Below are 25,996 nucleotides of genomic sequence, written 5' to 3' on the forward strand. Positions count from 1 at the left end.
CCCTATTTAGTTTTTCTACTTCCCACCCCTTGAATTAGTAAGGAGCCCTTTCCCTATAACTTCCTTCTCATAGCTATAGTTTAGCCCTTTTCACATGTGTGATTTGAATTACTCTCCTCTGATCTCTCTAGCAGAAATGTTAGAATCATCTCTGCAGGACCACTGCCTTATGCAACAATAGGTACATAGTGGGCACCCAATATGTATTCAGAGAACAACTCAGAGAGAATTGAGACATCAATTTTTTCCCTTTATTGACTGGACTCCTACTTTTTAAAAAGTTTATAATTTTTACTTGTAGTCTTTCTGCTTCAGAAAGGAAGTTAGGGTTGCTTGAAAATTATGCACAATGTAAGAAGGGATAATTTAAAAGACCATTGTAAAAATACTATCTAAAGCAGAAAAATAATATATTCAGCCACTAAGAAAGCAGATTTCCTATCCTTTAATGTTAAAATCTCCTAAATAAATTTTTTTTGACAAAGAAGCAAGAGTGTCTTTATCCTTAAAAAGGAGACACACCACATTTTTAAGGGTTAAGGTTTCCAAAAGCAATTTAAATGAAGCATAAGAGAATCTCAACTATTGATAAAGGGTGGGCAACCAGAACAGCTTTAGAAATTATTTACTTCCTTTTTTATTTGCAAGAGACAGACAGTTATTTGGCTCTTCTTCCCAAAACTTTGGCTATCCCTTTGCTCTCAGAAGAAGGAATTGGCTTGGCAATAGCCAAGATAAACTTTTAAATTCTTTCCTTCTCCCTCAGTTCTCACCCTAGAGATCCAGGGGCAGACATATTTGGTGAAAAGAAGGTGCTATTCCTGCCCCACTCTCACTAGGCAATAATTTGGGTCCTTCTGTGGAGTTCAGATGTCCAGCAAGTCTCGGTGCCCCCTTTGTCCCCACATTTCCCAGGTATCCTGTATGGATCTGTGCCATGCATGCTGTTATTAGAGAAAGGTGTGAAGTGTAAGAGACATTATTATTGCTTATTCAAAGTTTCTAACAACCCTCTATGTACTATGGCCCTGTTCTAGGGACATGGAAACTCCCTGCCTCTGCCCTTGGGGAATCAGCTTTGTCACAGGGGCACACTTGTAAAATACCAGTGATAGGAAGACAATGTTATTTTCATTTGATCTGTCTTTTTATTGCTACTCAGATTTTTCAAACCACTCCACTGTGAGTTGCTTGTTTTTTGTTTTGTTTTTTCTTTCTGAGCGTGGTAGTGGGGTATAGAGGTAAATGTAGCACAATGGGGGAATAAAGAGTCCTGGGTTTTTATCTTATATCTACGTTGACTAGACATACAATCTTGGACAAATCATCCAACCTCTGAGTCTTAATCTCTTTGTAAAGTGGAAGCAAGAATCCCAGCCCATTCACAACATGGGGCTTGCAGTGAGGTTCTGGTGAGGGGCTTGGGAAGGAAGAATCTTGGAAAGCAGTCAGTACTGGGAGTGTGAGGAGTTGTTATTACCACGTCACTCAATTCACTGCATCTCAGGGCTCTGAAAAACCAGCTGTACTAGGTTTCTAAGTATTTGAAATCAGATATCTAGGGAAGATACTCCTGAGTGGAGACTAGCACATCCAATCTCCAACCAGTTGTGAGTGATAAGGACAGCATAAGAAGGCCTCTATCAGTAATGTGAGAAGGACTTTTCTGTCCCTTAGGCGATCCCCATCCTCTTGACTGTATCTGAGTAAACATTAATAACTAAAAAAATACATGTTTTTGGTGTGTTACAGTTTATTTAAAATTATAACCCAACTTTATGTTTACACATGGATAAGAGGCTCAGTCCGGTGAAATGCTTCACCCAAGGACACCCAGCAAGTCAAGAGCAAATCCAAAACCAGAAACCAGATTATTTGCCTCATATTTAGCCCAAGACTAGTTAACGCTAACACATGCTTATAGATGGAGGGTGCAGAGGGCATAGCAGAGAACAGGTCTAGTTGATGATGAAGCAACGTAAGCCTGAAAAGGTTGACTGACTTATCCAGAGTCATATTGCTAATACTGCAGGCTCTCAAAAACCAATTGTTGAATGAATGAATAAATGGGCTAGTACAGAAGCCATTGGGAGATAGTCACAGAACTCTGAGGAGGTTTCAGAATCAGTAGAATTCAGTTTGTATATATTATTATTATAGTCCCCTTTTCTCTGTGGATCCCTGAAACTATGAATAGTATCAACCTCTATATATACTGTCTTTTCCTATACCTATATAACTATGTTAACATTTAATTTATAAATTAGGCACAGTAGAAGATTAACAATAACTATAATAAAATAGAACAATTATAATAATATTCTATTTTATTATAAAAATTATGTGATTATGGTATTTCTCTTTTAAAATATCTTATTGTTCTGTACTCATCTTTCTTGTGATGGTGTGAGATGATAAAATGCCTATGTGATAAGATGAAGTGAGGTGAATGAGACATTATTAAATAAAATAAGGGTTCCTTGAACAAAAGCACTGTAATACCACTACAGCTGATCTGATAACCAACGTAGCTACTAAGTGACTAATGGGTAGGGAGAACATGCAGCTTGGATACTTGGATAAAGGGATGATTTACAACCTGAGTGAGACAGAACGATAGGTTTTATCATGCTGCTCAGATCAGTGCGCAATTTAAAGCTTATGAACTGTTTATTTCTGGAATTTTTCATTCAATATTTTCAGACTTTGGTTGACCACAGGTAACTAAAACCATGGAAAATTAAACCGTGGATCAGGGGGACTACAGTATGAAGTCGGCCCAGATACTTAGTGGATAGGCTGCTGAGTATGCAAGACAATATATACCATTAAGTAGCTTACAGACAGAAAACTTAGATCAAATAACTAAGGTTAAAAATAGATGTAGGATTGAAAGTGAGGTACAGGCAGAGTCCTATAGGGGCTTTTAAGAGAGCAAGCACTCATCTGTCTGAAAGATCAGGAAGGCTCCATGGAGCCAGAGCAGTGAGCTGGACTCTTACAGAGAGGAGGAGAGCAGAGGCAGCCAGGCTCTAGGCTTAGCAGTAAGCCCCTGGACTGTTTGTGGTAGAAGCAGATGAGGAAAGCAGTGGTGAGCTAAAAATCTGGAAAGTTTTATGCCCTCCTCTTGCTTGGGTGGCTTACTGCCTGTCCTATCTGGTGGGACCTTGTTGTAGGAGGACATCGATCTCAGGAAACTGGAAGACGAACACTGGCTCTGCAATGCTGGAACAGATCGCCATGTCAGACAGGTGAGTGTAAAGAGTCCAGCAAGAGGGGGCCTTCTTTATATGAAGAGGTATAAAAATTGGTCCTTGTCCGAAGAGCACCTCTAATCAGACAGGGTAGATAGGATACAAAGGCCCAAACAGCCAGTTAGCAAGATCAGGCAGGAGTAGGTTATGTGCTAAATTATGGAGATAAAGATTGGACATACCACAGAAGCTCCAAGAAAGGACTAGTCACTATGGGCTGGAATAGCCAAGGAAAGGCCACCTAGAGTCGATGAGACCTGCTCTGAGCGTGAAAAGACAGGAATCTGGAAAGCAAAGCTGGAGGGCACTGAAGATAAAGGCCTGTGCTTAATGGCAGTGGAGGGAGGGAGGGCTGGAGAGGGGTGGTGATCAAGGCTGAGGCAGCAATGAGAGTGTGACCAGAAAGCAGGCTGGATGTGAGCTAATGACCCAGCTTCAGGATACCTTCCCATCTCCTCCAGGTACAAGCTGTGGGTAGATACCTGCTCTGAGATGTTTGGTGGCCTGGACATCTGTGCTGTCAAAGCTGTGCATGGCAAAGATGGGAGAGACTACATTTTTGAGGTAAGTTTGACTTAAGGAGTACCTTAGTAAGAGATAATCCCGAAGGTTGGAAGTCAAGCTAGTGGTTTGATGACTGTGTGGATGGCCTGGACTGCATTTAGGTTAGACTCTCCAGGGCCGTGGGAAGATTCCCACACGACACAACCAGTGGATTTGCATAACAACACACCTTCGCCAGTGGGGAGTTATTGCTTTCAGCCAGCTTGGCTGACCCACACAATGGATATGAGATACCAAAGGTAGGTTCCTGGTCTCCTCGCCAGGTATCATTCCTCTGGGAAAAATATAGTGGTTTTTTTTTTTTTTTTTTTTTTTTTTTTTTTTTTTTTTTTTTTTTATCATTCTTGGTCTCAGAAAGAATCATTCAATCTAATCTATTCACTTTGCAGGTCAGAAAAACTGAGGTCTCATATTATGAACTTGTGCCCAAGGCCACGGAGTGAATTATTGTCACAACATGGGCTAGAAATCAGGTCTTCTGAATGCAGGAGATTCTCCTTAGCCTTTTTCTGAGCCTTGGAGACACTTGACTCAGTCTGGTCCTCAAATACAACTTTACTGACTTCCTTTTTCTGAATTAAAGGGAAAGTCAGTGACAATATGAATCCTTCACACATATTTCTGCCCAGTCCTCTAACAAGCAGGAAAGGCTCCTTGTTCAGATTTGGTGGTATTTGCAGAAAGTTAGTGTCAGGATCCCAAAGTGGGCTACTCCATGGTCTGCTTGACATGTAACTTTCTAGATCAGTGGTTCTCAACCTTTTTAATGCCACGACCCTTTAACAGAGTTCCTCATGTTGTGGTGACCCCCAAACAAAATTATTTTTGTTGCTACTTCATAACTGTAATTTTGCTACTGTTAATGAATTATAATGTAAATATCTGATAGTCTTAGGCCACCTTGCTAGCATTTCTCAACCTGGGGGTCGCGACCCACAGGTTGAGAACCACTGCTATAAAGACTAAGGCTCTTCCTAGAGTGGGAAAACATTGATCTGGACCTTGAATATAAGAAGAATCATGATTGGAGCAAAAGGGAAGTCATCCCAGATCATGGGCAAAGGCAGGAATCTAGTCATTTAATTGTCAGAGTACCTGTGGAGATACAGTTTGTGTGGGTGAAAAGTCAGAGATGAAAACTGCCTGCTTTTAGCTGGAGCATTAAGGGAATGGTCTTCAGTTGTTCCTGGTCCCCTCGCTTGCAAACTTTTGAGCCCTTGGTCTATACTCTATCTGGCTCTCTACCTCTCTCCACTCACTATCTTCAGTAACCAACTTTTCAGTCTCATTGAGCACTGGCCTAGATGAAGGTTGGCGGATGCCCATGGCAGAGGTTTGAAGGAAGATGGGACTGAGGTCCTCTTTCTGCAAAGGAACATGCTTTCAGCTGAAGAGAACAATACCAGCTTCATTCCCAACCTATTTATATTGGCTTAAGTCCTACTTATTCTGAAATACTGTACCAGGCCTTTAATGTCTCCAGACCCTTTTCTAACCTGAGCCATGTCTTCTACCAGGTCATGGACTGCAGTATGCCGCTAATTGGGGAACACCAGGTGGAGGACAAACAACTCATCACCGAACTAGTCATTAGCAAGATGAACCAGCTGCTGTCTAGGACCCCTGTCCTGTCTCCTCAGAGACCCTTAACCACCCAGCAGCCACAGGTAAGCATCTGGGAAAAGATACAGGAGAGCCAAGAACCATACCCAAGTCCACTGCTCTAGACTATGGAGGCTCTAGGATGGAACAGAGGTCAGATACCTACAGGCCTGAATAGGATATATGGAATCTTCTCTCCCTTCCTTTCTTTCTCTTCTGTAGGTCTAGTGGGAAGTACACATTGAAGTTGTTGTGGAACTTCAGGCTCTATGGTTCTAGAATGGTCCAAAGGAAGGGCAAAGACCCCCTGGGCCCAAGGATCTTTAGTCCCATCTAGGACATGCTTCACTTTTCAAAGATATCCCCAAACTCTTCTCTCCACTGAACTTTTGTATAACAAAGTGGTAAGAACTCTTAATCCTAGTCTAGCTCTTCCCTAGCTATGTGACATTGAGGGGAAGGTACTATCCTTTTTAGGGTTCAAGTTTTATCACTTGTAAATAAAAATATCTCAGAAATTTTATTTCAAACAGGGAAGTAGAACATAGTAGTGACTTAGAGTGTAGACTTTGAATCAAGAACTACCCAACTTTGTATCCTGGACCCTCCATTTATTAGGTTTGTGACCTTGGACATTTTTATCTCTTGCTCAGTAAAGTTCTGAACAATAGCACCTATCTCTAAGGTTGTTATGAGAATCAAATGAAGTAGAACACTTAAATGTGTCAGAGTACATCAAAGCACTCAGTAAAGGTCACCTATTATTACCTGAGTTTAGCCTGTCCTTGCCACTGAATTATGAAGTGACCTTGGATAGATTTCTTCCTATTTCTGTGCCTTAGCACCTTTTCCTGTAAAATGAGGGTTGAACAAAAACATTACCATGATCTCTTCTAGCAATAAAATTTATTGATTTCATATAATTATATGAAAATTATATGATTTCATATAGATTATATGAAAATAATCTCTAAAGCATAAATGTTCAGTAATAAATAGAAAATTCATAAAAAATTGTTTCCACCTCATATAAAGCATTAGCTCTTTTTTGGTATAAGCCCCCTTACTCTATAAATATTAATATTGCAGCTTAAATATTTTAAGGAGTAATCCATCAGTCAAGGCAGAAAACCTAGTAAGGAATGAGCTTCCCTAAATATAGGGGCTACTGCAAACATCCCTTGTAGCAAAGCCAGTCTGGCTCAAGGATAAGCTTTCCTCTACCCAGCCTCACATTTGAAGTGACAACAGAATATTGTGGAAAGCATACCATGCTGGGACTTAGGACCCTCAGGGGCTAGTCTCACTCTGTCGTACCATTTTGTGACCTTGGGTAAGTCACTTCCCATCTCTAGACCTTTCTTTTCTTGCCTGTAGAATGGAGCTGAATTACATGATCTCTAGATCCCTTTGAATTCTAAGATCACATGAAACATGGAGTCGCCCTAACTGCAAAGTCTGAATGCATAGTCCTCCACGAGACTGCCTTCACTCCTGACACCATCAAAAAGTTCAGAGATTTCCCAAAACCACCCTCAAATTTCACAATTCTTTGGAAGGATTCATAGAACTTATTGAAAGCTATTATACTCACAGGTGTGTTACAGGAAAAAGGATACAAGTAAAAAATAAGCCAAAGGAAGATGCATAGGATACAGTCTGGGAGAGTTCTAAACACAAAACTTCAATTGTCTTCAGGATGCCTTAGCCTCCTGGCATCCATATGTGACAATAACACAGGACAGATTCCCAATCAGGGAAGCTCACCTGAGCTTTGGTGTTCAGCATTTTTTTGGGTCTCATTTCATGGACATTGATTGATTAATCACCTGATAGAACTCCCCCTCCAATTTCCCTCTTCCTAGAGGTCAGGTTAATACCATGTGGCCCAACGAGCCCACCATGAGTGACTTCAGTATCATACACTATAAGGTGTGGTCTCAGGGGGCCCCCACCATGAATAACAAAGATACTTCTATCACTCAGGAAATTCTAAGAGTTTATAAGTTACTTCTCAGGAATGGGGGACAAAGGCCAAATCTCTCTTTGGCTAAGGACAAAGTCTTTATTGTATACATAATTAAATTAAATTAAATTAAATTAGCAAATAAATTCTCAAATGCTTCCAGCCCTTTGTGAGCTAAGGCCATGCCTCATTCATCTGTGCTATCACTGACATGCACAGGACTAGCCCAAAGTTTATACTTAAATTAGTTAATAGAGTTAGGGCTATAGTGATGAATGAGATACAGTTTGTGTCCAAGTGTTATTTATATCCTAAATTGAAATCATGACTAAATTTACAGAGGTCATCATCATTTGTTGGATAGTATCTTATATTCTTTATTAGCTTCCTTCTGAACCTTTTGCCTTCATCAGGCAACTCAAAAGACAGAAGACAATCAACAGTATGCCATACTTGTCAAAAGCTGAAACTTGGGCTTGAAGTCATGACTGTACTCGTCATATTTCTACCTCCCATTTCTCCCTGATAATAGCACCTCTCCACTGGTCATATTTTAATCACCATGGCTTCAGTTCCATGAGATTGTCAGGCCAGATTGGCTTTGTATTCCCACTGTCACATCTATCAACTTACCTGAACCTTTACCCATATGAATCTGCTTCTAAGGCCCACTCTCTATTGCTGATCTGGATCCCACTTTTTTGCTTTCAAGTATTCCCTCTTTTCTCCATCTTCAATTTCTCCTTTTCCAGAAGATTATTATTTCAACACACAAATATCTCCCACTTAAAAAAGAAAAACAAAGACTTTCCTCAACTGCTGTTCTCTTCCAGCTACTGTCCCATTTTTCTGTTCCTCTTCACAATAAATCTTGAGTTGTCTTAGTTACCACCTTCCCTTTATCATATCAGATTTTCTTTTCAACCCATTCCTATCAGTATTCCACTTCTACTATCCCACTGAAATTACTCTTGTTAAAGTTACCTGCTTCCTCCCACCTTCCCTTCTTCTCTCCCCCCTCCCTTCCTTCAATCCTCTTTCCCTCCCTCCTTTCCTTCATTCTTTTTCCCTCTCTATGCTTACCTGTAGCTCCTGAGTTTTTTTTATTTCTTTGATTCTAGAAGAGTACCTAAAGGAGGCTGGAGCGATTGGGGTGGGGGAGGTGAGTAGAGGGCACACTTGCCTTATTGTCAGCCAGCCCCATAGCCTAGAATGGGTAAATCATAGAAAACAAAGTTATAAAAGTGGGCCCAGGCCAACTCCTGTAACCAGTTTAAAGGAATAGGGGCAGGAGTATGAGAGGCACTGGCTGTGTCCCTGAAAGCAGGGAGGTGAGTGGCAAAGCTGGTGACAACTTAGCCTCAGCCTGGCTTGACTGCCTGCTCTGGGGCTGCCTATTGACATTGGTGTTTTAGAGACAGTTCTCAAGGTGGCAGTGACACCTGGTGGCCAGTGATGGCCAAAGCCTCTGTGTCTGTATGCCCTGCTCTCCCATCTACCCTCATATTCACTGACCCCATGGGGCCTGTCATCTGGGATCTGAGCTTAGCCTTACATCCTGAGGCCTTGGAGAGGCGTGGGCTGCTTCTGAGCCTGGAATCAGAGAAAGGACATCAAGTAGAGAGTTCAGAGCTTTTAGGTCATGCCAATAGAAGTGGCATCCTAGTGCTCACCTTTATGTAGCTAATCTTTTTTCAATTCCACTGCTCCCACTCTTTTTTTAAAAATTTTTTCTGTAAAATCTTCTAAGGCCAAGCAGCTGAATAGCTAATGCAGGGAATTTATATACCAATGGGCTTTCTATTTGGCTTTGGATTAGACCTATGAGTAGTGATTCTCAAACTCAGTCTTTAGAAGCATTAATACATGTATGGTGTCTGGGAGGAAGACAAACCTCTTCCCTTACCCTGAATTGATAATACCACGCTTGAAATGTTTTTTTTTTTCTTCCAGTCTGAAGGTCATAGTATACCAAGGATAAACTCTGAACTCTAACTGGGTCATTTTCTAAAGGAGAGAAAATCAGGAAGTTGAAGCATTTGGCAAATGTATTTTCTAAGAGTTAAAGTTGCTGCAGTTGAATAGTAATTGTCTCAAGGAGCCCATCATTTAATATTTTTTGCTTTCTGATAACTGTCATGATATAGACCTGGTGCCAAAAGGCAAATATACCCACTGAAAGATAGGGGTAAACTCTGTAACAGTGGGAGAGAAATTGGCTGCTCTGGGAAATAGTGTGTTACTGCCACATCATTGCTGAGTTCAAAGAGAGGCAGGATGAGCCACTAGTCAGGGACATTGTACAAGGGTGGGCAAGGGGCTAGGGCTATTAGAGCAGGTAACTTTTAAAATCTTCTTCCAGATCTGAGATGCTGTGATTCAGGCCATGTGCTAGCCACAGACCTGGGAAAGGCACTGATGAGAGTTCAGATATGAAGGACTGAGGACTAGTAACCTATGGTCTCTGGTGGGACATTCTACCAATTCTTTTAAATTGGCTCTCTGGTCTAAAGAGATACCAAAAACATTTCCAGCCAGTTCTTTCCAGCCACAAAGTCTTGAAAAGATGAGGTCTCTTGTCAAGGAGACTAAGTCAAGGAGACCAAGACTTAGAAAGTTGTTTCATTGTAGTCTGAATAGCCATGCAGTTAGGGAGGGAGCACAATTCAGATCCCAACCATAAGATTAAGAGAGCTTCACTTAGCTTAGAAGAAGTAAATTTAGGACAATTGAAAGGCCTTCCTGCTTCCCACAGCAAAACTGGCTTTAGAGAATTTATTCCCCAGTGAGTATAAACTGAAAATCTGAGGAGATTTGAGGCAGATTCAGATAAAGTCACTAGTGACAGATCCCTTAACAGACTATTAAGAGAAACTGACTATTTTGGGGCTGTCTTAACTTTTTAGGGACATTTTTAATCACTTGAAGCTGACATTCTGACCTTGAGTGACCTGGCCCTTAGTGCTCCCATAGGTCTTGTGGACTGCCTGCCTGCGACATTTCTTATGTCCTTAGGAAATCACTGATTATGGGAGAGCCCCAATCCAGGAGATGAGCTCTGCCCTCAGAACAGACATTCGCCTCACAAAAGAAGGAAGAGGAGCTCATCCTTGGGCAACTTTTATATAACCTTTCAGAGGAAGGAAGGTGGGCATTGGCAACTGCAGAGGTCATCCCAGAAAGATCCCTGAAAACATGCTGTTCCCCTTGCTCTGACTGAACCTACAACCTTCTGACCACATTCCTTCCTGCTGCCTCATTCCCCCTAGGGTCCTAGACCGGGAGAGCGGGGCCTAGGGGAGCTGATCAGAATAGTTCTGTGGTGTGACCAGCAAGGAGCTTGGCCTGGCCTCTTTCCTGGGGCCAGACCCTGAGACCCTTTCCTAATTTCCTGTCTCAGATATGCTGAGCAAGGCCTTCCTCCTTGGTGGGGGCAGCTGGATCCAGGCCAACAGCTCTCAAGAGTTGAGTCACATAATGTCTTTCCTTCCTCATCTTTCCACCCTGCTGGGACCTAGACAGTAGCTCCTGCCTCCCAGCTTGTCTGCTGAAAGCCACAGGATAACAAATTAAAGGTGTCTTTGACAAAAACCCCACAAATCATCATGGGCTTAATTTCTCTATCAGTCCAGTAATTTACTTTCCAATAACTTCAAGAGCAAATATTTACTGTTTCTGAAATGACTTTTCTATATTTTCAGAGACCTTGCTGGCTGGAATAGATGATCAAGGAATGTGGTCAGTGATATGCAAAGAACATGGTATAGCTTAGCCCAGAATCTCCTACATACTCAACTTCTATGCACCATGTGACAGGAAGCCACCAAACAATATCTTCTCCATTGATGCATGAAATCCTACCACTAGAAATTCTTTCCTTTGGATTGATATTATTATTTAAATAATAGTGATGATGCCAACTTACATAGTTACTTGGCTAGCACTTTACAATTTATAAAGCACAGCCATTATTTTGAGTCATACAACCCTAGGTAAGAAGGTTTGGGCTATTTCTATCTCTGTTTCACATCAGCAAAGAGAATACAAATGATTTGCCCAAGGTCATACAGCTTATAACAAGAGAGCTAGATATTCTGGTCCCTTGCCCTATAATACCATACACTGTTCCCTTTTGATGCTCCTACTAGAGTACAGGGGATGGTAAGACTGGATAGAGCTGGTCTTTTTGACTCTTGACCCTGTATAATGGAAAACCTTACTCTCCTCCCAACCTGAAGGAGTCTCTGAGCATCACCAACTCTTATCTTCTTGACTTCTCTCATCACTAAAGCCCAGTGGATTCAGCATAGTAGGACACTAGTTTAATCAGCTTTGCTGGAGTGCAGCTGCATATTCTCCTTGCTAAACCACTCAAAGCCTGTGCCTGCAAGTCATGTCTACTCAGGCCCAGTAGCCATGGGATCTTTCTGGGCCCAAGCCTCTGCATCTATGAAGGGCTTGTCCTATTTCTCAGACACCTGAAGAACTAAAAAAATCATGAAAGAATTAATGGAAGCCTAGAGCCAGTAGAGTCTATAGAAGTCATCTGCTTACAAAGATATAGCACCTCTGACCAGAGGTTGTCCAGACCCTGCTTAAATTTCTCTAGTCCCAGGAGACTCACTACCACCCAAGTAAGCCCTTGATCTTGTTCAGAGCTCATATATTTGATTAATTTAGTCCTCAGTGCTTTCATAGTTATCTCATTAAATCTTTACCACCAGCCAATGTGGGAAACTGAGACTCAGAGATTAAGTAACATCAAATTCACATTAGGAAACATGTCATTTCCACAGTTCTCACCATCCTATCTGCTCCATGTACCCATTTTATTCCACCAGAGTCCGCCTTAAAAGAGATACCCAGAACTGGTTGCAGTGTCTTCTTGTGAAGTTTATCAGCTTAAAGAGCAGTGGACTTGTGATTTCCCCTTTTTGAGACACTGTTGAACCACCAGCTGCATCGTGTTTTTGGAAGCACTATTACAAACTGACACCCTCTGAACTTGTTGTTAGCCTCTAAGCCCAGGGGTATTGTTTTTTTTTCTTTATGCTGCTAAAAGCCCATTTATTCCCCCTGCTCTTGTGGGTGCGCCTGAACACAAGCGTTGGACTTCACATTCTTACCTGTTTAAGTAAACCCAACTTCCTGAGGGAAACTGCAGCTCAGTCTGGCCATGAGTTCCTGCTGTGGGCTGGCTACAGGCCAGACTTTGGCAGTGACGCCAGAGTGGCCAGACTTCTCTGGAATCTGGCATCCCATGAGGCTCTTGGTGACTGGAGACAGATCTCATGGTAGCCAATCCCCACAGGGAATAGGCCCTCAGCTCCAGCAGATGGAAGGCTTGTGGGTGGAGGCAGAGAGTCTCAAGCTGGCATGGGACAGTCCTAGGGGACTCTCCTCCCGCCTCCTATTGCCCCTGGGAAGTCCTCAGTCCATAACCTCAGTGGAGCTGAGGACAGAACTCCCAAGGCGCCAGACAAGGGTGGCCAAGGCACATTCCCAGGCTCCAGCCCAAAAGACTACCTCTGGGAGCTCTTCCCCTTAGGCTTTGGGAAGGGAACTTTTGGGTTCAGTTCATCTTTGAGTATCTTATTTGTATACTTCTGTGGCTGAGGAGAGCTAGGGCCAGCCTTCATGGTAGTGACTCCTGTCACTTCCTTCTGTAAAAGTCTGGAATTCTCCCATTAGAGCTTTATATATATATAGGATTTTAAAGGCTCTCCTGGAATCATAGAGTTTCAGGATTGGAAGAAACTGTGGTGTTCATCTACTCTATATCATAATGAAGGAATATTATCTGCAACAGTTTTGTCAGGCAATTCTCTAGCTTCTGCCTGAAGATGCCCACTTCCCAAAACAGTCACTTGCATTGTTTTTACTGTAGAAAATTCTTCCAATAAGAGAAAGTCTGCTCTTCTGGAATTTCTGCCCATTGATCCTGGTTCTGCCCTTGTGCTCTATGGTCTTCCATAGAGGAGAAACATATGAAGGACATCTTAAACTGTTCTTTTCCATTGTCCACAGTAATTCACTGGCAGTCACATCAGTGAAGCCTTGAGGGAGGCCCTGGCAAGAGTCAGTCTAATGGTTCCACAAAGTATTTGAATTTTGCTGTTTTTCATCTGAATATCTCTCTCAGGCATTGAGGCCATGGCACTGATGGCTTGTCAGGGAGCCCAGGGGAGGTTTGTAACATCACAACAGAATAAAATTCTCTGAAGCCCTGGAATGGGAGCACACTGCAGGGGGTATTCCATCATGGGAGTGAGACCTAGGAAACAATGGAACTTCCAAAGAAAAGGCCGCTTAATATTACCATCCCATCATCTGTTGTGTTTTATGTAGCACCTATGGGGGCCAGGTGCTTATAAATATCTAGATAGATAATCAATCTCACTTTATATCACAAAGACCTTTTGAAGAAAGGCAGGTGCTGAGGAGCAAAATAACTTGCCCAAGGTCACAAAGTAGTAAGTGGCAGGTTTAGATTAACCCAAGGCCTTCCTAATCAAAAAGCCTAATTCCTCAGTCACTCTGCTACCCAATTTTAAAGTAGACCTAGATGGCCGTGTGTGTGTGTGTGTGTGTGTGTGTGTGTGTGTGTTGGGCCTAGGGTTAATACCCAGGCCCATCTGAGCATGTCAGGAATGCAGGTTAAAAAGCAACCTGTTATCCTGTGCTCCCATTTCCAAACATTATATCCTGGCCCCAGACTTCTTATCCAGTTGTCAGCCAAGTTAAGAGAAGGAAGAGATCTTAATAGGAAAGAACTGTTGAGACTTATGTGTCCTAAACTTGGCTGGTTAAATAGTCTTGATGTAAGCAATTACTGCTGCTTTGAAGCTTGTTTGACTTTACATTCTCTGCCTGATATATAGGCACGTGTAGCAGGCCTTGAGTTTAATTCCCTAACCAGAGCATTTTCAGAGCTGCTCACCAGAGTTAATACCAAATAAAATATGGCTTAACATCTAGGATTTACCAACATTTTTCTCTTAAAAGACTCATATTCTGCTTCATTTTGGATTTTCATTGTAGTTATTGTTGCATGTTCATTTACTTAATAAGGTTTTTACTAAGGACCTCTTATATGCTCAGTCCTGTGCTTAATGATGTTGGTAAAATGATGATAGTTTTGAATATTCAAAAATATTCCCAATTCTATTTTTTAAAATATATTTTTATGGATTTTGGAGAGAGAGGAAGGGAAAGGGAGAGATGAAATAATCAGTGAGAGAGAGATATCAACATCAATCGGCTGCCTCCTACATGCCCCCTCCTAGAGATCAAGCCCACAACCTGAACATATGCCTTGACCCAGAATCGAACTGGCGATTTCCTGGTACATGGGTCAAAGCTCAATGACTGAGCCACACTCGCCAGGCTCCTAATTCTACTTGAACTTTTAAAAAATCCTCACTTGAGGATATATTTATTGGTTTGAGAGAGAAAGAGAAAGGGAGAGAGTGAGAGAAAGAGAGAGGAATAAACATCAATGTGAGAAAGAAACATCAGTTGGTTGCCTCCTGACTGGGCATCAAACATGAAATCTTAGGTATGAGCTCTGACCAGGAATTGAGCCCTCAACCTTTTGGTGTGCAGGATGACATTCCAACCAATAGAGCTATCTGACCAGGGTTTGTTTTTTTGTTTGTTTGTTTTTTTAAATCCTAACCTGAGGATATTTTATTAGAGAGAGTAAAGGATGGGGAGGGAGAGAGAGAAACATCGATTGGTTACCTCCTGTATGTACCCGACCTGGGATTGAACATGTGAGCTTTCAGTATACAGAGACAGCACTCTAATCAACTGAGCCACATCAGCTAGGGTGCAGCCCGAGCTCTTTTAACTTTTTAATAAAGAACTCACATATCAGGCCATATATCCCAACTTTTCAGGGTGGGGGGAGGGAAGGACATTGTTAGGAATTCATGAGAAGTTGAAGATACATAGTCCTTGCCCTTAAGGATTTGGCAGTTTTCTCAGAAGCATCATCCCAGTCTTCATGTTAACATTAGCACTGCAAATGTCCCTTTCAGTAGTATAAGTCTCCTAAATGCTATTATAGGATTTCAGAGAGGAGATGACAATGAAAAGAGGCAGTCAGAAGGGGAGATTTCATGACTTACACCTCCATGCACTATGAAGTGGCTTAGACCTCTATGAAGTGGCCTAGACTAGAGAATAAACAGTGAGGGGTCAGGCCTGATGGGAGCTGGTGTGTTTAGGACATGAGGGAGAGAGAAGGCTAGCAGGGTCAATTCCAACTATGCTGATGAAAGTTCCTGATGTCAGCCTAAAGAGTGTGGATGTTATTCTGTAAGCAATGAAAAGAAGAGGTAAGCATCAGACTGTCAGGGCTCACAGTCCTGTTGCATTAGCCACCACTGTAAGACCCTGGACAAATTACCTGACTTCAATTTCCTTATCTAAAATTAGAGGTGTCGATAATAGCATCCATATTAGAACTGTAGTGAAGTTTAAGGTAAATGCTGTATAAAAGTGTCCATGTTACTTAGCATATATATAGTGTTAATTATAAATTATTTAGTGCAGTAGTGTTAGGGAAGGCGTTTAGAAGGATAAGTAGCCATGGAGAAGATAAATTGGAGAGGTAAGAATCTAAAGAATGAGGAGACTATTTTGGAAGTCTAAGCAAGACATAATATAGGCCTGATCAGGGTTGGCCAAGAGAAGATGGTGAATTTTGGATGTGATGAGGGAAACATGCTGGGTCTCAATGGCTGACTGGAGGCAATGGTTCTCTAGCTAGCTTATTGGGTGTGGGTATTTCAGTGCCTGGGCTCAGACCAACTCTTGCAGATCTCATGAGAGTGCTTGGAAGAAAGGGAAAGAAAAGTTTATGTTCTTGCTGTGATCTTTGAGAAACTGGGGATTATAGGTATAAGGGATGACTCTGATGTGTTGGCACTAAGGACATTTCAAAGGCTCCCTACCTCCTTCTATCTGAAATTCTTAGTACAATAGTTTTAGGCATCACGGTTATTTAAAAGACCATGATACTAGAAAGGGTAACACTTCTCCTGGCAGTAGAGCTGAAAATGGGCTTCAATAGGCAGAAGAGAAGATAGATGGCCAGAATTGGAGCCCCATGGGAAATGGGGAACAGGAGGAGAAACAATTTTAATGTGGGAGTAGGGTTGGGGGGGCATGTCACAAGGGGAGAGGAGCACTAAAAGAGGAAGTGGGAGAATGCTGAAGACACACAAAGCCCATTTCACAGCCCTGCCTCAGAAGCTCCCTTTCTGACATCACCATCGGCACACTTGGCAGCCTTCCGGCTTTAGAGAGCATTTCCCCTATGCTGAATTCAAGCTCCAAGCGCTCACCGCCTTTCATACAAATGTTAGACAAACTGAAGTCACATGCATCGTTAATCCTGTTAGGGCATAATCAGAATCACAGCTGGGAGGAGAGGAAGCATGGGAGTGGAGCCATGTTGTTGGGTAAAATGTAACGATGCTGTCTGAGAGAAAAACAGCTTGGCCTTGAACACTTTTACAAACATGAACATCATACTTCTTCCCTCTGGGTAAGAAAGGTTCTGGAAAGCAAACAACTGTCCCCTCCTTCAAGTCCCTCCCTGTAGGAGGTGTAGCCAGCCCAAAGAGTGGCTCTGAACCCTGAGTCCTTTCCAGAGCTGATCCCACCCTGGAGTTAACTCCACATGAGAAGAGAGCCAAGTGAGGCTGGTCACCTGGTCCAGGGTCCTCCCTGCTCCTGCACCCCGGCCCCCCCCCCCCCCCCCCCACTTCTTTAGTCCCTGGAGTCGCTGAAAGCACAGCCTGCTCTTTGGAGTTTGGTGTTGATCTTTCCCTTTTCTTCAGGAAGCCAGGCCTGTGAGTATGAGCGGAAGCTGGACATCAGGCAGATCATATAGAAGAAACCAAATGCTGATGGAAGACTCAAAGCTTCTTATAAGTCTTAAAAGGGACGAAATGAAAAAGGGGTGGATACACTGTATCAGAGTAGTTCTAAGCCCCAGACTGCCTACACCTGCATGCCAGCAACAGCCTAGGCTGAAAATTATTTCTGAAACAGCAGAAGCCTTGGGACCAGATCCCACAGATCCCACTGCAGCCCTACTACAAAGCCATGGGGCTTCTCTTTGGAATCTGCTTAGAGTTTTCTTTTTATCTCTTTTACATTTTTGTCTTCCAGAGTGGAACACTTAAGGATCCGGACTCGAGCAAGACCCCACCTCAGCGGCCAGCCCCCCAAGGTTGTTTACAGTATATTCTCGACTGTAATGGCATTGCAGTAGGGCCAAAGCAAGTCCAAGCTTCTTAAAGTGATTGGTAGTTAATTTTTCAAAGCAGAAATTTTAAGCCAAAAACAAATAAGGAAAGAAAGGAAAGTGGGGAGGGAAACAACTTACCCTCCCATTGGTGCCATTTCTGCGTTCTTTCAATGCTGACTGGACTGTGTTTTTCCTATGCAGTGTCAGCTCCTCTGTCTGGTTGTTTACCTGTTCCTGTTCGTGCTTGTAATGCTCACTGACATTTCTCTGTATAACTTGTGATTCCAGACCTGTTTGTCAACAGTGTACAAAAGAATCGTGCCTCTCCAAAGTCCAGTGTGACTCTACCTTCTGGGTGGTTTGATATATTTTTTAAAGTATTACATAATGTGGGGTGAAATAGGACTAGGGGATGGACAGGAGAGAAACAAAGACCACAAAAATAAAACCCAACTCCACTCCTCCTTCTCTCCTCCTATAACCCCTTCTCCTCCCCAGTCCAGGCTCAGATTAAACCACCTCACCCCACCCCCTGCTTACCTCCATGAATGTGCTTGGGATCTTCAATGAACTGTGCTTTTCGCTTTCTTTCTGCATGACTAGATAGAAGTTTAAGAGATTTCCAAGGTCTAATTTCCATAGCTTCATCCGTTGAATCTGAAGCCATTCACCTTTTTCTCCATTTGCTAAAATTTGGTGCAGTTTGAGTATATGTGAATATGCTGGCTGTGCCTGTAGAGTTCTTGTGTTTTCAGTGATGACATGAAACAAAGAAGCTATTCTAGGAATGTGGTTTGTAGTTTACATCCCAGTGTACCCTTTGTTTTTATTATTAAACAATTAGCTTTAAGATTAGAAAAAAAAAAAAAAATGGGGCCGCCAATGTGCAATATCCAGGTGAACTTGTGAGTATTTTCTGTGTTGATTTCAGTCCTCCCAAGTTGTTTCTTCTTTGTTGCTGTTTCTGAATTGGCCATGTGTGTGCTTTTGTAGAACTGAGCTGTTTTGTATTCCCAAAGCTTGACCTATGTACAGAGATGATTCTTTAGCAATTTTAGACATAGAATGCAGGGAGCTACTAAAAGTCTGGGAAGGATTGGGGCCATTCAGCTGTTGGCCTCTCCTGAGGCATCATAACATGAGACCAAATTTAAAATGTCCCATTTCACTTGAGTTGGTGCACTGCCTACAGAACTCTGACGTGGACTTCTGCTCTAGTTTTCTGCTGTTATGAGAGCCCTCTGGAGTCTAAAGTATACAGAGCTTTATCTTTCTAGGGAAAAACTGTCTCATTCAGATGTTACCTTGTGCGTGTTTGGGGCAAAGGCTGCACAGCTGTGGCTCTTGAAGAACCCTCACTAGTTCTCTTTCCTCCAATACTCAGCTCCTGGGCAGTGATGAAGCAGTTAATTAATGCAGGCCTCGGGTTCAATGCCTCATCTTGCCACCTCCTAGCCAGGCTGGGAATGGGCACCAAGTGGCCTCCTCTAGCATCATGGTTCATGGAAGTTCATGCCAGCAGTTTGCCTTTCAGAAGAAGTGCTTCTGGCTCTACTTTTACATTCCCTTTCACTTCTATACTGATATGTCACTGTTCTGGATTATCAGGTCTGAGGAATAACTAGTGTTGGTGGTATGTAACATGATTTATATGTCAAGGGGCACTGCTCTGGTTTCTCCTTGGGTTGCTGGCAAATTCAGAGGCGACAGGGAAATACACTGAGTGTGAATGTGCTTGTCTCTGATCCCTTCTTTAGATGATGATGGTAATCGATCTGTTGTAAATATATACATAGATGCATTTACACTCTTTCAGGTGAGTTGCCTAAGAATCAGGCCCTTCAGTACCTCCCAATCTGATAAAATGATAGAAAGGAATAAAGCAACATTTCCCTGAATGGAGGAATTTCTTTCTTTCTTTATTATTTTTGTCCAAGTGGTGAGCTGATAGTGATGTTGCTTCTCTGCATGTTCTCAGTGTGAACATACAGGTGCTTTTCATGTGACATTTGTGAACCACAAACACAAAGTTGCTATTTGAATTCAGTCAGGTTCCAGGGTGGTATCAGCCAACGTCTCTCAGGTGGGAGAAAAAACTGCCAAACACAAGTAGACAGCGTAACCTGACTGTCATGTGACCTCAGGCAGCATGCTAAGGGACAACTCTATGGCCTGGGGGACATAAGCATCGCAGTATAGGATTGCCATTCAGGTGTTTTGTACCCATTTCTTTTCTGATGTCGTCCCCCTTTTTTTTTTGTACTGACCCAGCGTGAGAACCTCAGCTAATGCTGGAAGTGTGATTGAAGTACCTCTCTTGTGACTCTCTTGTACAGCTTAATGTGCAATAAAGGAAAAGTTATATCTGTCTTCAGTGTTAAGTTGTAAAGTTTCTGGCTATTCAAGCATCTCTGTACAAGGTGGGAAAGCTTTCAGATTTCTGGTACAAGATGCTGAGCTATCAACGTGAAATATTTTATAAGAAGATGTTAATACAAATAATACCAAACTTTTAAAAGGCAAAAACTGGTTAATATGAAATAATCTGCTAACCTGTTCTCTTCGCTAGTTATCTAATTTGAACCTGGGAATTCTTAAACATGAAAATTTTCATTCATTCATTTATATATTTATGTGTAACTAACCCTAATATTAATTGTTAATTGATGATAAAGTGGATAATTGATAATTGGTGATAAATGGGCCAACAGTCATGGGTGCACAATGATATAGACATAGAATTTTGCCTCTCCAGAGGGTACAGGTGTTCTGGAATTTTTAGAAAACTAAGTTACAACACAACTTTTGGCTGCTGTTGAGTTTCTATAAACCACTCCTTCCAGTAGGCCCATGGATGTGGACACTAAAATTTCGACTGAGAAATTGGATCTCTAGGCCAATTATGTGTCATTTCTACTAGTCTGTATGTGCCGATGGGACATGTTTTGACTCCTGACTATAGTAACCACCCTCAGAAAAATCGGAGCCATTGGTACCACACGTACTGTCTATTAATCTCCAGAGGAAGGGTGACTTTTTTCTTTCCGGATCACAGATGGTTTTCTGTCTCATGCTGGGAGAAGGGTGACCTGGTCCTCTTTGAGGGGGTGGAGGTGGGGGAGTCTTCTCTACCAGGTGGTGCCCACAACATCTTCAGAGGAAAATGGGGCTTGGATTTCTGTAGAATTTTACCATATTCACCTGAAGAGGACTGAAGCCCCTGAGGATGCTACTAAAAAGCAAACGAGTTACTGGAAACAAAATGTTTATCTTAGTCATGGCCATGAGCTAATACTAAAATGAAGCCCTTACGGGGTGGGGGGTGGGAATCGGACACATGAAGCCTCAGAGCAGTACGAAGGCGAGTTCCATAAAACAATGTAAGTCAATGATCGTAAAGCATAGAATACTTTTTGAAGAACCTTCTCATCTATTACCATCTTTGAAACACTGCCATCTTAAAAGAAAACTACAAGTAGGCCTTATTTTTTTAAACAGTTTTATGGTTAGAAACACAGAGGCCCAGAAAAGTTTCCTGACTTGCTCAAGGAGTCACTGATATACTATATTTTGAGTTTTCTGATTCCCAGACCACAGCTCTTTCCACTGCCCTGTACTGTGTCTGCTGTGGGGAACTTGAGACCTCCTAGAAAACCACGAGGAACCTCTGGGGAAGAGAGGTGGGGCCCCTCTGGTCGGCGGGGTCTTCTGTAAAGAGCTCACCTTTGATTGAAGCCACTCATCCCATGGTTTCTTCCCTGTCCCCCGACTTCTGCTGTGTCTGAGGTGCTGTGTCTCTGAGGAAAAGCAAGTAATGGCAATATATGAGAGTAACCAGGAACTCGCTCTGGAGTCCTTCAGAGCCTCGGGTGGCTTCTTGATGCGGAGCTTATCCTTTCAGTAATTAATCATACTCTTTGAGACATAGATTTTAACAAGAAAACCCTTTGATACAGTTAAATTATGAAGTTTTTCTTGTACTGAACCTAGGGGGCTCTGGGCAACCCCAAGGAATGCAACCCCCAGGCAAGGTGCTGCCTCCACGCCGACTCCCCCGGGGACCATCAGTGCCACCTTCCTCCTCTTCCTCCTCCTCTTCTTCCTCCTCCTCCTCGGCTCCTCAGCTGCCGGGCGGCCCCACCACCCACGGAGATGCACCCTCCAGCAGCAGCTCCCTGGCAGAGGCCCAGCCACCCCCGGCTGCTCCACCACAGAAGCCCCAGCCTCACCCACAGCTCAAGTAAGAGACAACTCAGCAGCTGCTTCCCCGCCCCTCTTCCTGCCCTTCCTCGCAGGCCTTGGGCTCCAGAGGTGCTAGAAAGCACCTTCAGTCAGGCCTCTTCCTCCTCCACAGATATTTTTGTGGGGGTTTTTTTTTGGGTTTTGGTTTTGGGTTTTATTTTTTATTTTTTTTTTGGTTTTCTGTTGTGTGTGGGGTTTTTGTTGTTATTGATGATGAGGGGGGGCCTCTTTAGGGTTGATTAGGGAAGATAGGAAAGAGGGAAGTGAAAGTCTAAAGACTAGCTAGAAGCTCAAACCCTCCCCTTTCTTACTGGGGAGTGACAATAAGGCAGATATACTACCCCTTCTATTCTTGTACTACCTTAGGGTGTTTTGTTTTTAATCCTATCTCCTACTCTTTTTCCTATTTCCTTCTCTCTCTCTCTCTCTCTCTCTTTTTTAAAAAAATCTTCTTTGCTGCCTCTGACTCACAGTTTACGGTATGTAATTAGCAAGGCTGCTCAGGAGGAAAAGAGAGAAGTAGTTAAATCCATTTCAACTTTTTTACTCTGAGCTTTCTCAGAGAGAGGTCAGTTTCTGGTGTGGTCATCTAAGAAGGGTTCAGATAGAGACCCTGAGCAACTGCGTCCTCTGGGGTTCTCTTACTCCCAGGAAAATCTCTAGAAGCCCCCATTACACTGCCCTGCTTCAGAGGAAGAACTGAGAACCCCTAGGAAATAGTACAACTGAGAAGAACTGCTCCACCAGAATCAGAGGTACCTCTCTTCAATTTCCCCAGAAGGTGCTCTGCATCACTGTTAGCACAGACATCCTTTGGGGGATGGTATAGACCCTTCTGTGCTTCTCAGAGTAAAATAATGAGAATCTTTAAGGAGGGAGAATAGGGGGCCATAGAATTTTGGAGTTCAAATGAGGCACTTTTAGAGTATGTCTAGCCATCACATAAATGAGAAAACACAGCTCAGAGAGATTCAACTAATTTTCATTTTTAAAGCCACTCTGCTTGTTAGTGGCATAGCCAGAATTAGGAATCAGGGGCTCCAGATGACCACTTTCTCTGGGTTTTCCAATCCGACATGGCAGGAGGAGCATCACCCGCTCCAGCTCCCGCTGCTCTGGCCAGTGACACATTTCTTATCTCACATGTCCCATAACCTCCCTTCAACCCAGTTTTATTTTTGTTGGCTTGTTTGTTTGTTTGTTTTTCTGTATGCTGACTTTTTAGTCTCTCCTACCTTCTCAGTAGCCAATTTTGGCCCCAGTTTGAGGGCAGATTTTTGAGTTGTCCACTGCTTAAGTTGTTGAATAACACCACCCTCTGATGAGGAAGGCTTCTACCCAGTCCCTCAACTTGTGTGTGCAAATGAGTCCCCCCTTCCCAGAGGCCAGCATGTTGTGGTTCATCTCTAGCCTAATGAAAAGCAGGACAATTTTCACAGTCACTGCAGGAAGTGAGAAACTGCTCATACTTCTGTAGAATGAAGTTTCTGGGGCTGCACCTTGAATTTAGGGGAGAGCTGGGAGTTTTAAAGCACCAGGAAAAAAGTTCTGGAGACACAAACTGGCAGGAAAGGGACACAGTTGAAATAAATAAAAATGAGAGAGAGAGAGAGAGAGAGAGAGAGAGAGAGAGGGGGGGGGGGGGAGAGAGAAGATGGGCCACTGGAGAGACTAGACTGTATCCTCTTCCAAAGTTCTGGGCTTAGCCTTCCCTCTTCCCTCAACCTTCTTGAGGTTTTTTTTCCTCTGAATTGCTAATCTCTCAAGGGATAAATCAGTCCCTAAAATGTGTGTGATTTATTTTTCCCCAGTAGAAAAGTGCCTAACAACCTTGTGTTGGCCTGATGAGTAGAGTTGTCCCTCAGTGTCCATGGGGGATTGGTTCCAGGACCCCCTGCAGATACCAAATTAGAGAATGCTCAAGTTCCTTATGTAAAATTGTGTAGTATTTGCATATAACCTATATTTGCATATAACCTACAGCCAGGTATGCTTTCACATCTTCATTCCCATGGCTTCAGTGTACTGTTACGGCATATTCAAGTTTGCTTTTAAGAATTACCTGGGATTTATTTTTTCAGATATGTTTGGTACCCAGTTGGTTAAATCTGTGAATGTGAAGGGCTGACTATGTCTCTTGCCCCTGGACACCTGGAGCCTCACAGACCTTATACTAGCATTCCTTTGAGGAAGGCTGCAAAGAGTGATTACATTCACTTTAATGCTCAAGGCAAATTGAGCACTAGAGTTTGTACCAAGTCAAAGGTTTTGTTGGAATCAAAGAAAAAAGCAGAATATAAAAAGCTCTAAAAAGACCTAGAGATTATTTTACCAAACAACTACAGACCACAAATAAAAACCAAATACCAGAGAGGCAATGGCTTGCCTAAGGTCAAGAGTAAGTGAGTGGCAGAATCAAAACTGACTCAGTTCTTCTGATGCTGACTCCACACTACTTGACAATTCATGGAAAAGAGAGTGCAAAAGTCCATGGGTCCCTAGTTGTTACATCTCCTCAGAGGGGAAGGGTGTGAGTCCTAGATTAGTACTTACCAAGTTGAGGTCTCGGAAATTTAGTCTGTTGGCTCTTTAGCATTAAATAAAAGAAACATCCTTTGAGTCACCCCTTCTTCCTCTTTCCCTGCTCTCTCTTTTTCCCCTTCTTCCTTTTCCTCCTCCTTCCTCTCTCCCTCACTGCCCCCAACCTTTCCTGTTTTAGCAGTAGTGAAGGTGAAGAAAATAGCACAGGAGCCTCCCAGGATTGTGGCAGCACAATCCCTACTGGCTTTCTATCACTGTGGGCTCCCTTGGGTGGGAGTGGGGGTTCCAGTTGTGTATCCTCATGTGATCGTCCTTTCCTAACTTGCTGGGAACACCACCCTCTCACATTCTCTCTGGTTTTTATCTTCAAGCAAGTCGCAGTCCCTGACAAATGCCTTCAGCTTCTCTGAGTCCTCCTTCTTCCGGTCTTCAACCAATGAGGATGAAGCCAAAGCAGAGACCATCAGGAGCTTGAGGAAGTCCTTTGCCAGCCTCTTTTCAGATTAGCTCTTCAGACACGTGGGCACCTGGCCTAACCGGGAAAGGCATCTGAGACATTTGCCAGCAACAGTCAGCCACGTTTTGTAGTGATGTCCCATGACCTTGACTTGTGTGGCCCCTTCCTCTGCCCCATTGTGCTAAGTGATGTGCAGCTTCTGAAAAGATCATCAGAAGGTCTCAGGGCAGGTGCCTAGTCAGCGAGGGGCACCTGACATCAGAGAGAATAGAGCTGCTTTTCTGTAGTTACGAGTGCATTCTCTGAGGTCATCGTTTGGTGTGAGCTTAGTGGCCTTATTGTGACAGCGCCATCATGTCTTATTCTTCCTTGTGAAACCAGGACTCCCTTCATTGAGGACTCCTGGTAGCTTAACCTAACTCAGATGTAGTGCTAAGCATGCCCCCTCTCCTTTAGTCAGTGCTGCCTATGTGGGGAGTATATACTTAATCCAAAATATTCTTGGTGTTAGGAACTTACCCACACCTGGATCCCTTGTCAGACACACCTGATTAGCTGTTGAAAACACACCTGCCCAGCACATGAGATTCCTTGGCTGCTGTCATAGTGAAGCACCTTTAGTCTACTGATACTGGAGAGAACAAGGATCTGAAGTTTTCCCCTTCCCCTCTCTGGAGTGCAGTTCTTTTGTGTGTGCTGCAGTGATCTTGAGCTCCGAAGCTGCACTGTGGAGAATGCATGACACTGTAACAGCAGTATATCAAGTTTTGTGTTCATCTCAAAATAAATGTTAAGACATTTGGTATAATAAAAACAGCAGCATTAACCAGCATTTGATTCAGCCATGAGGTCTCCCCTAAGCTACCCTTTTGACTGAGTGTATGTGAGGCATGTGTGCGTTTTTGGGAGTTCAGGGAAGGGAAAAACCTAGGAGAGTGAAACTGTTTGTGTTATTATGTGTGATTTTGCTTCTTTGTGAATGTGATTGTGAGTGTACAACTATTTCCAATTGAATGAAAGTATGCCCGTCGTTTAGATGACACTTATGCTGGGCTTCCTGACACCTCTCCAGTGGTTACATTTCCTCCAGGACATCTGTACTTCCT

General features: G+C 42.9%; 1 protein-coding gene across 2 annotated transcripts in view; it reads left to right on the top strand.

Moving 5' to 3' along the window:
- Positions 1 to 25,722, top strand: part of SYN2 (synapsin II) — a 122,345-nt gene extending 96,623 nt beyond the window's left edge. For both annotated transcript variants that reach the window (XM_036431145.2, XM_036431146.2), the window contains exons 8-13: positions 3,177 to 3,251; positions 3,716 to 3,818; positions 5,336 to 5,485; positions 17,572 to 17,632; positions 21,641 to 21,890; positions 24,805 to 25,722. In XM_036431145.2, the coding sequence (XP_036287038.1) occupies positions 3,177 to 3,251; positions 3,716 to 3,818; positions 5,336 to 5,485; positions 17,572 to 17,632; positions 21,641 to 21,890; positions 24,805 to 24,940 (775 nt within the window). In that variant the 3' untranslated portion in view covers positions 24,941 to 25,722. The remainder of the gene's footprint in view (positions 1 to 3,176; positions 3,252 to 3,715; positions 3,819 to 5,335; positions 5,486 to 17,571; positions 17,633 to 21,640; positions 21,891 to 24,804) is intronic.
- The last annotated feature ends 274 nt before the right edge of the window (positions 25,723 to 25,996 follow it).

The sequence above is a fragment of the Pipistrellus kuhlii genome, unplaced genomic scaffold (assembly GCF_014108245.1).
Source record: "Pipistrellus kuhlii isolate mPipKuh1 unplaced genomic scaffold, mPipKuh1.p scaffold_m20_p_11, whole genome shotgun sequence".
In the NCBI taxonomy this organism is placed as follows: Eukaryota; Metazoa; Chordata; class Mammalia; order Chiroptera; family Vespertilionidae; genus Pipistrellus; species Pipistrellus kuhlii.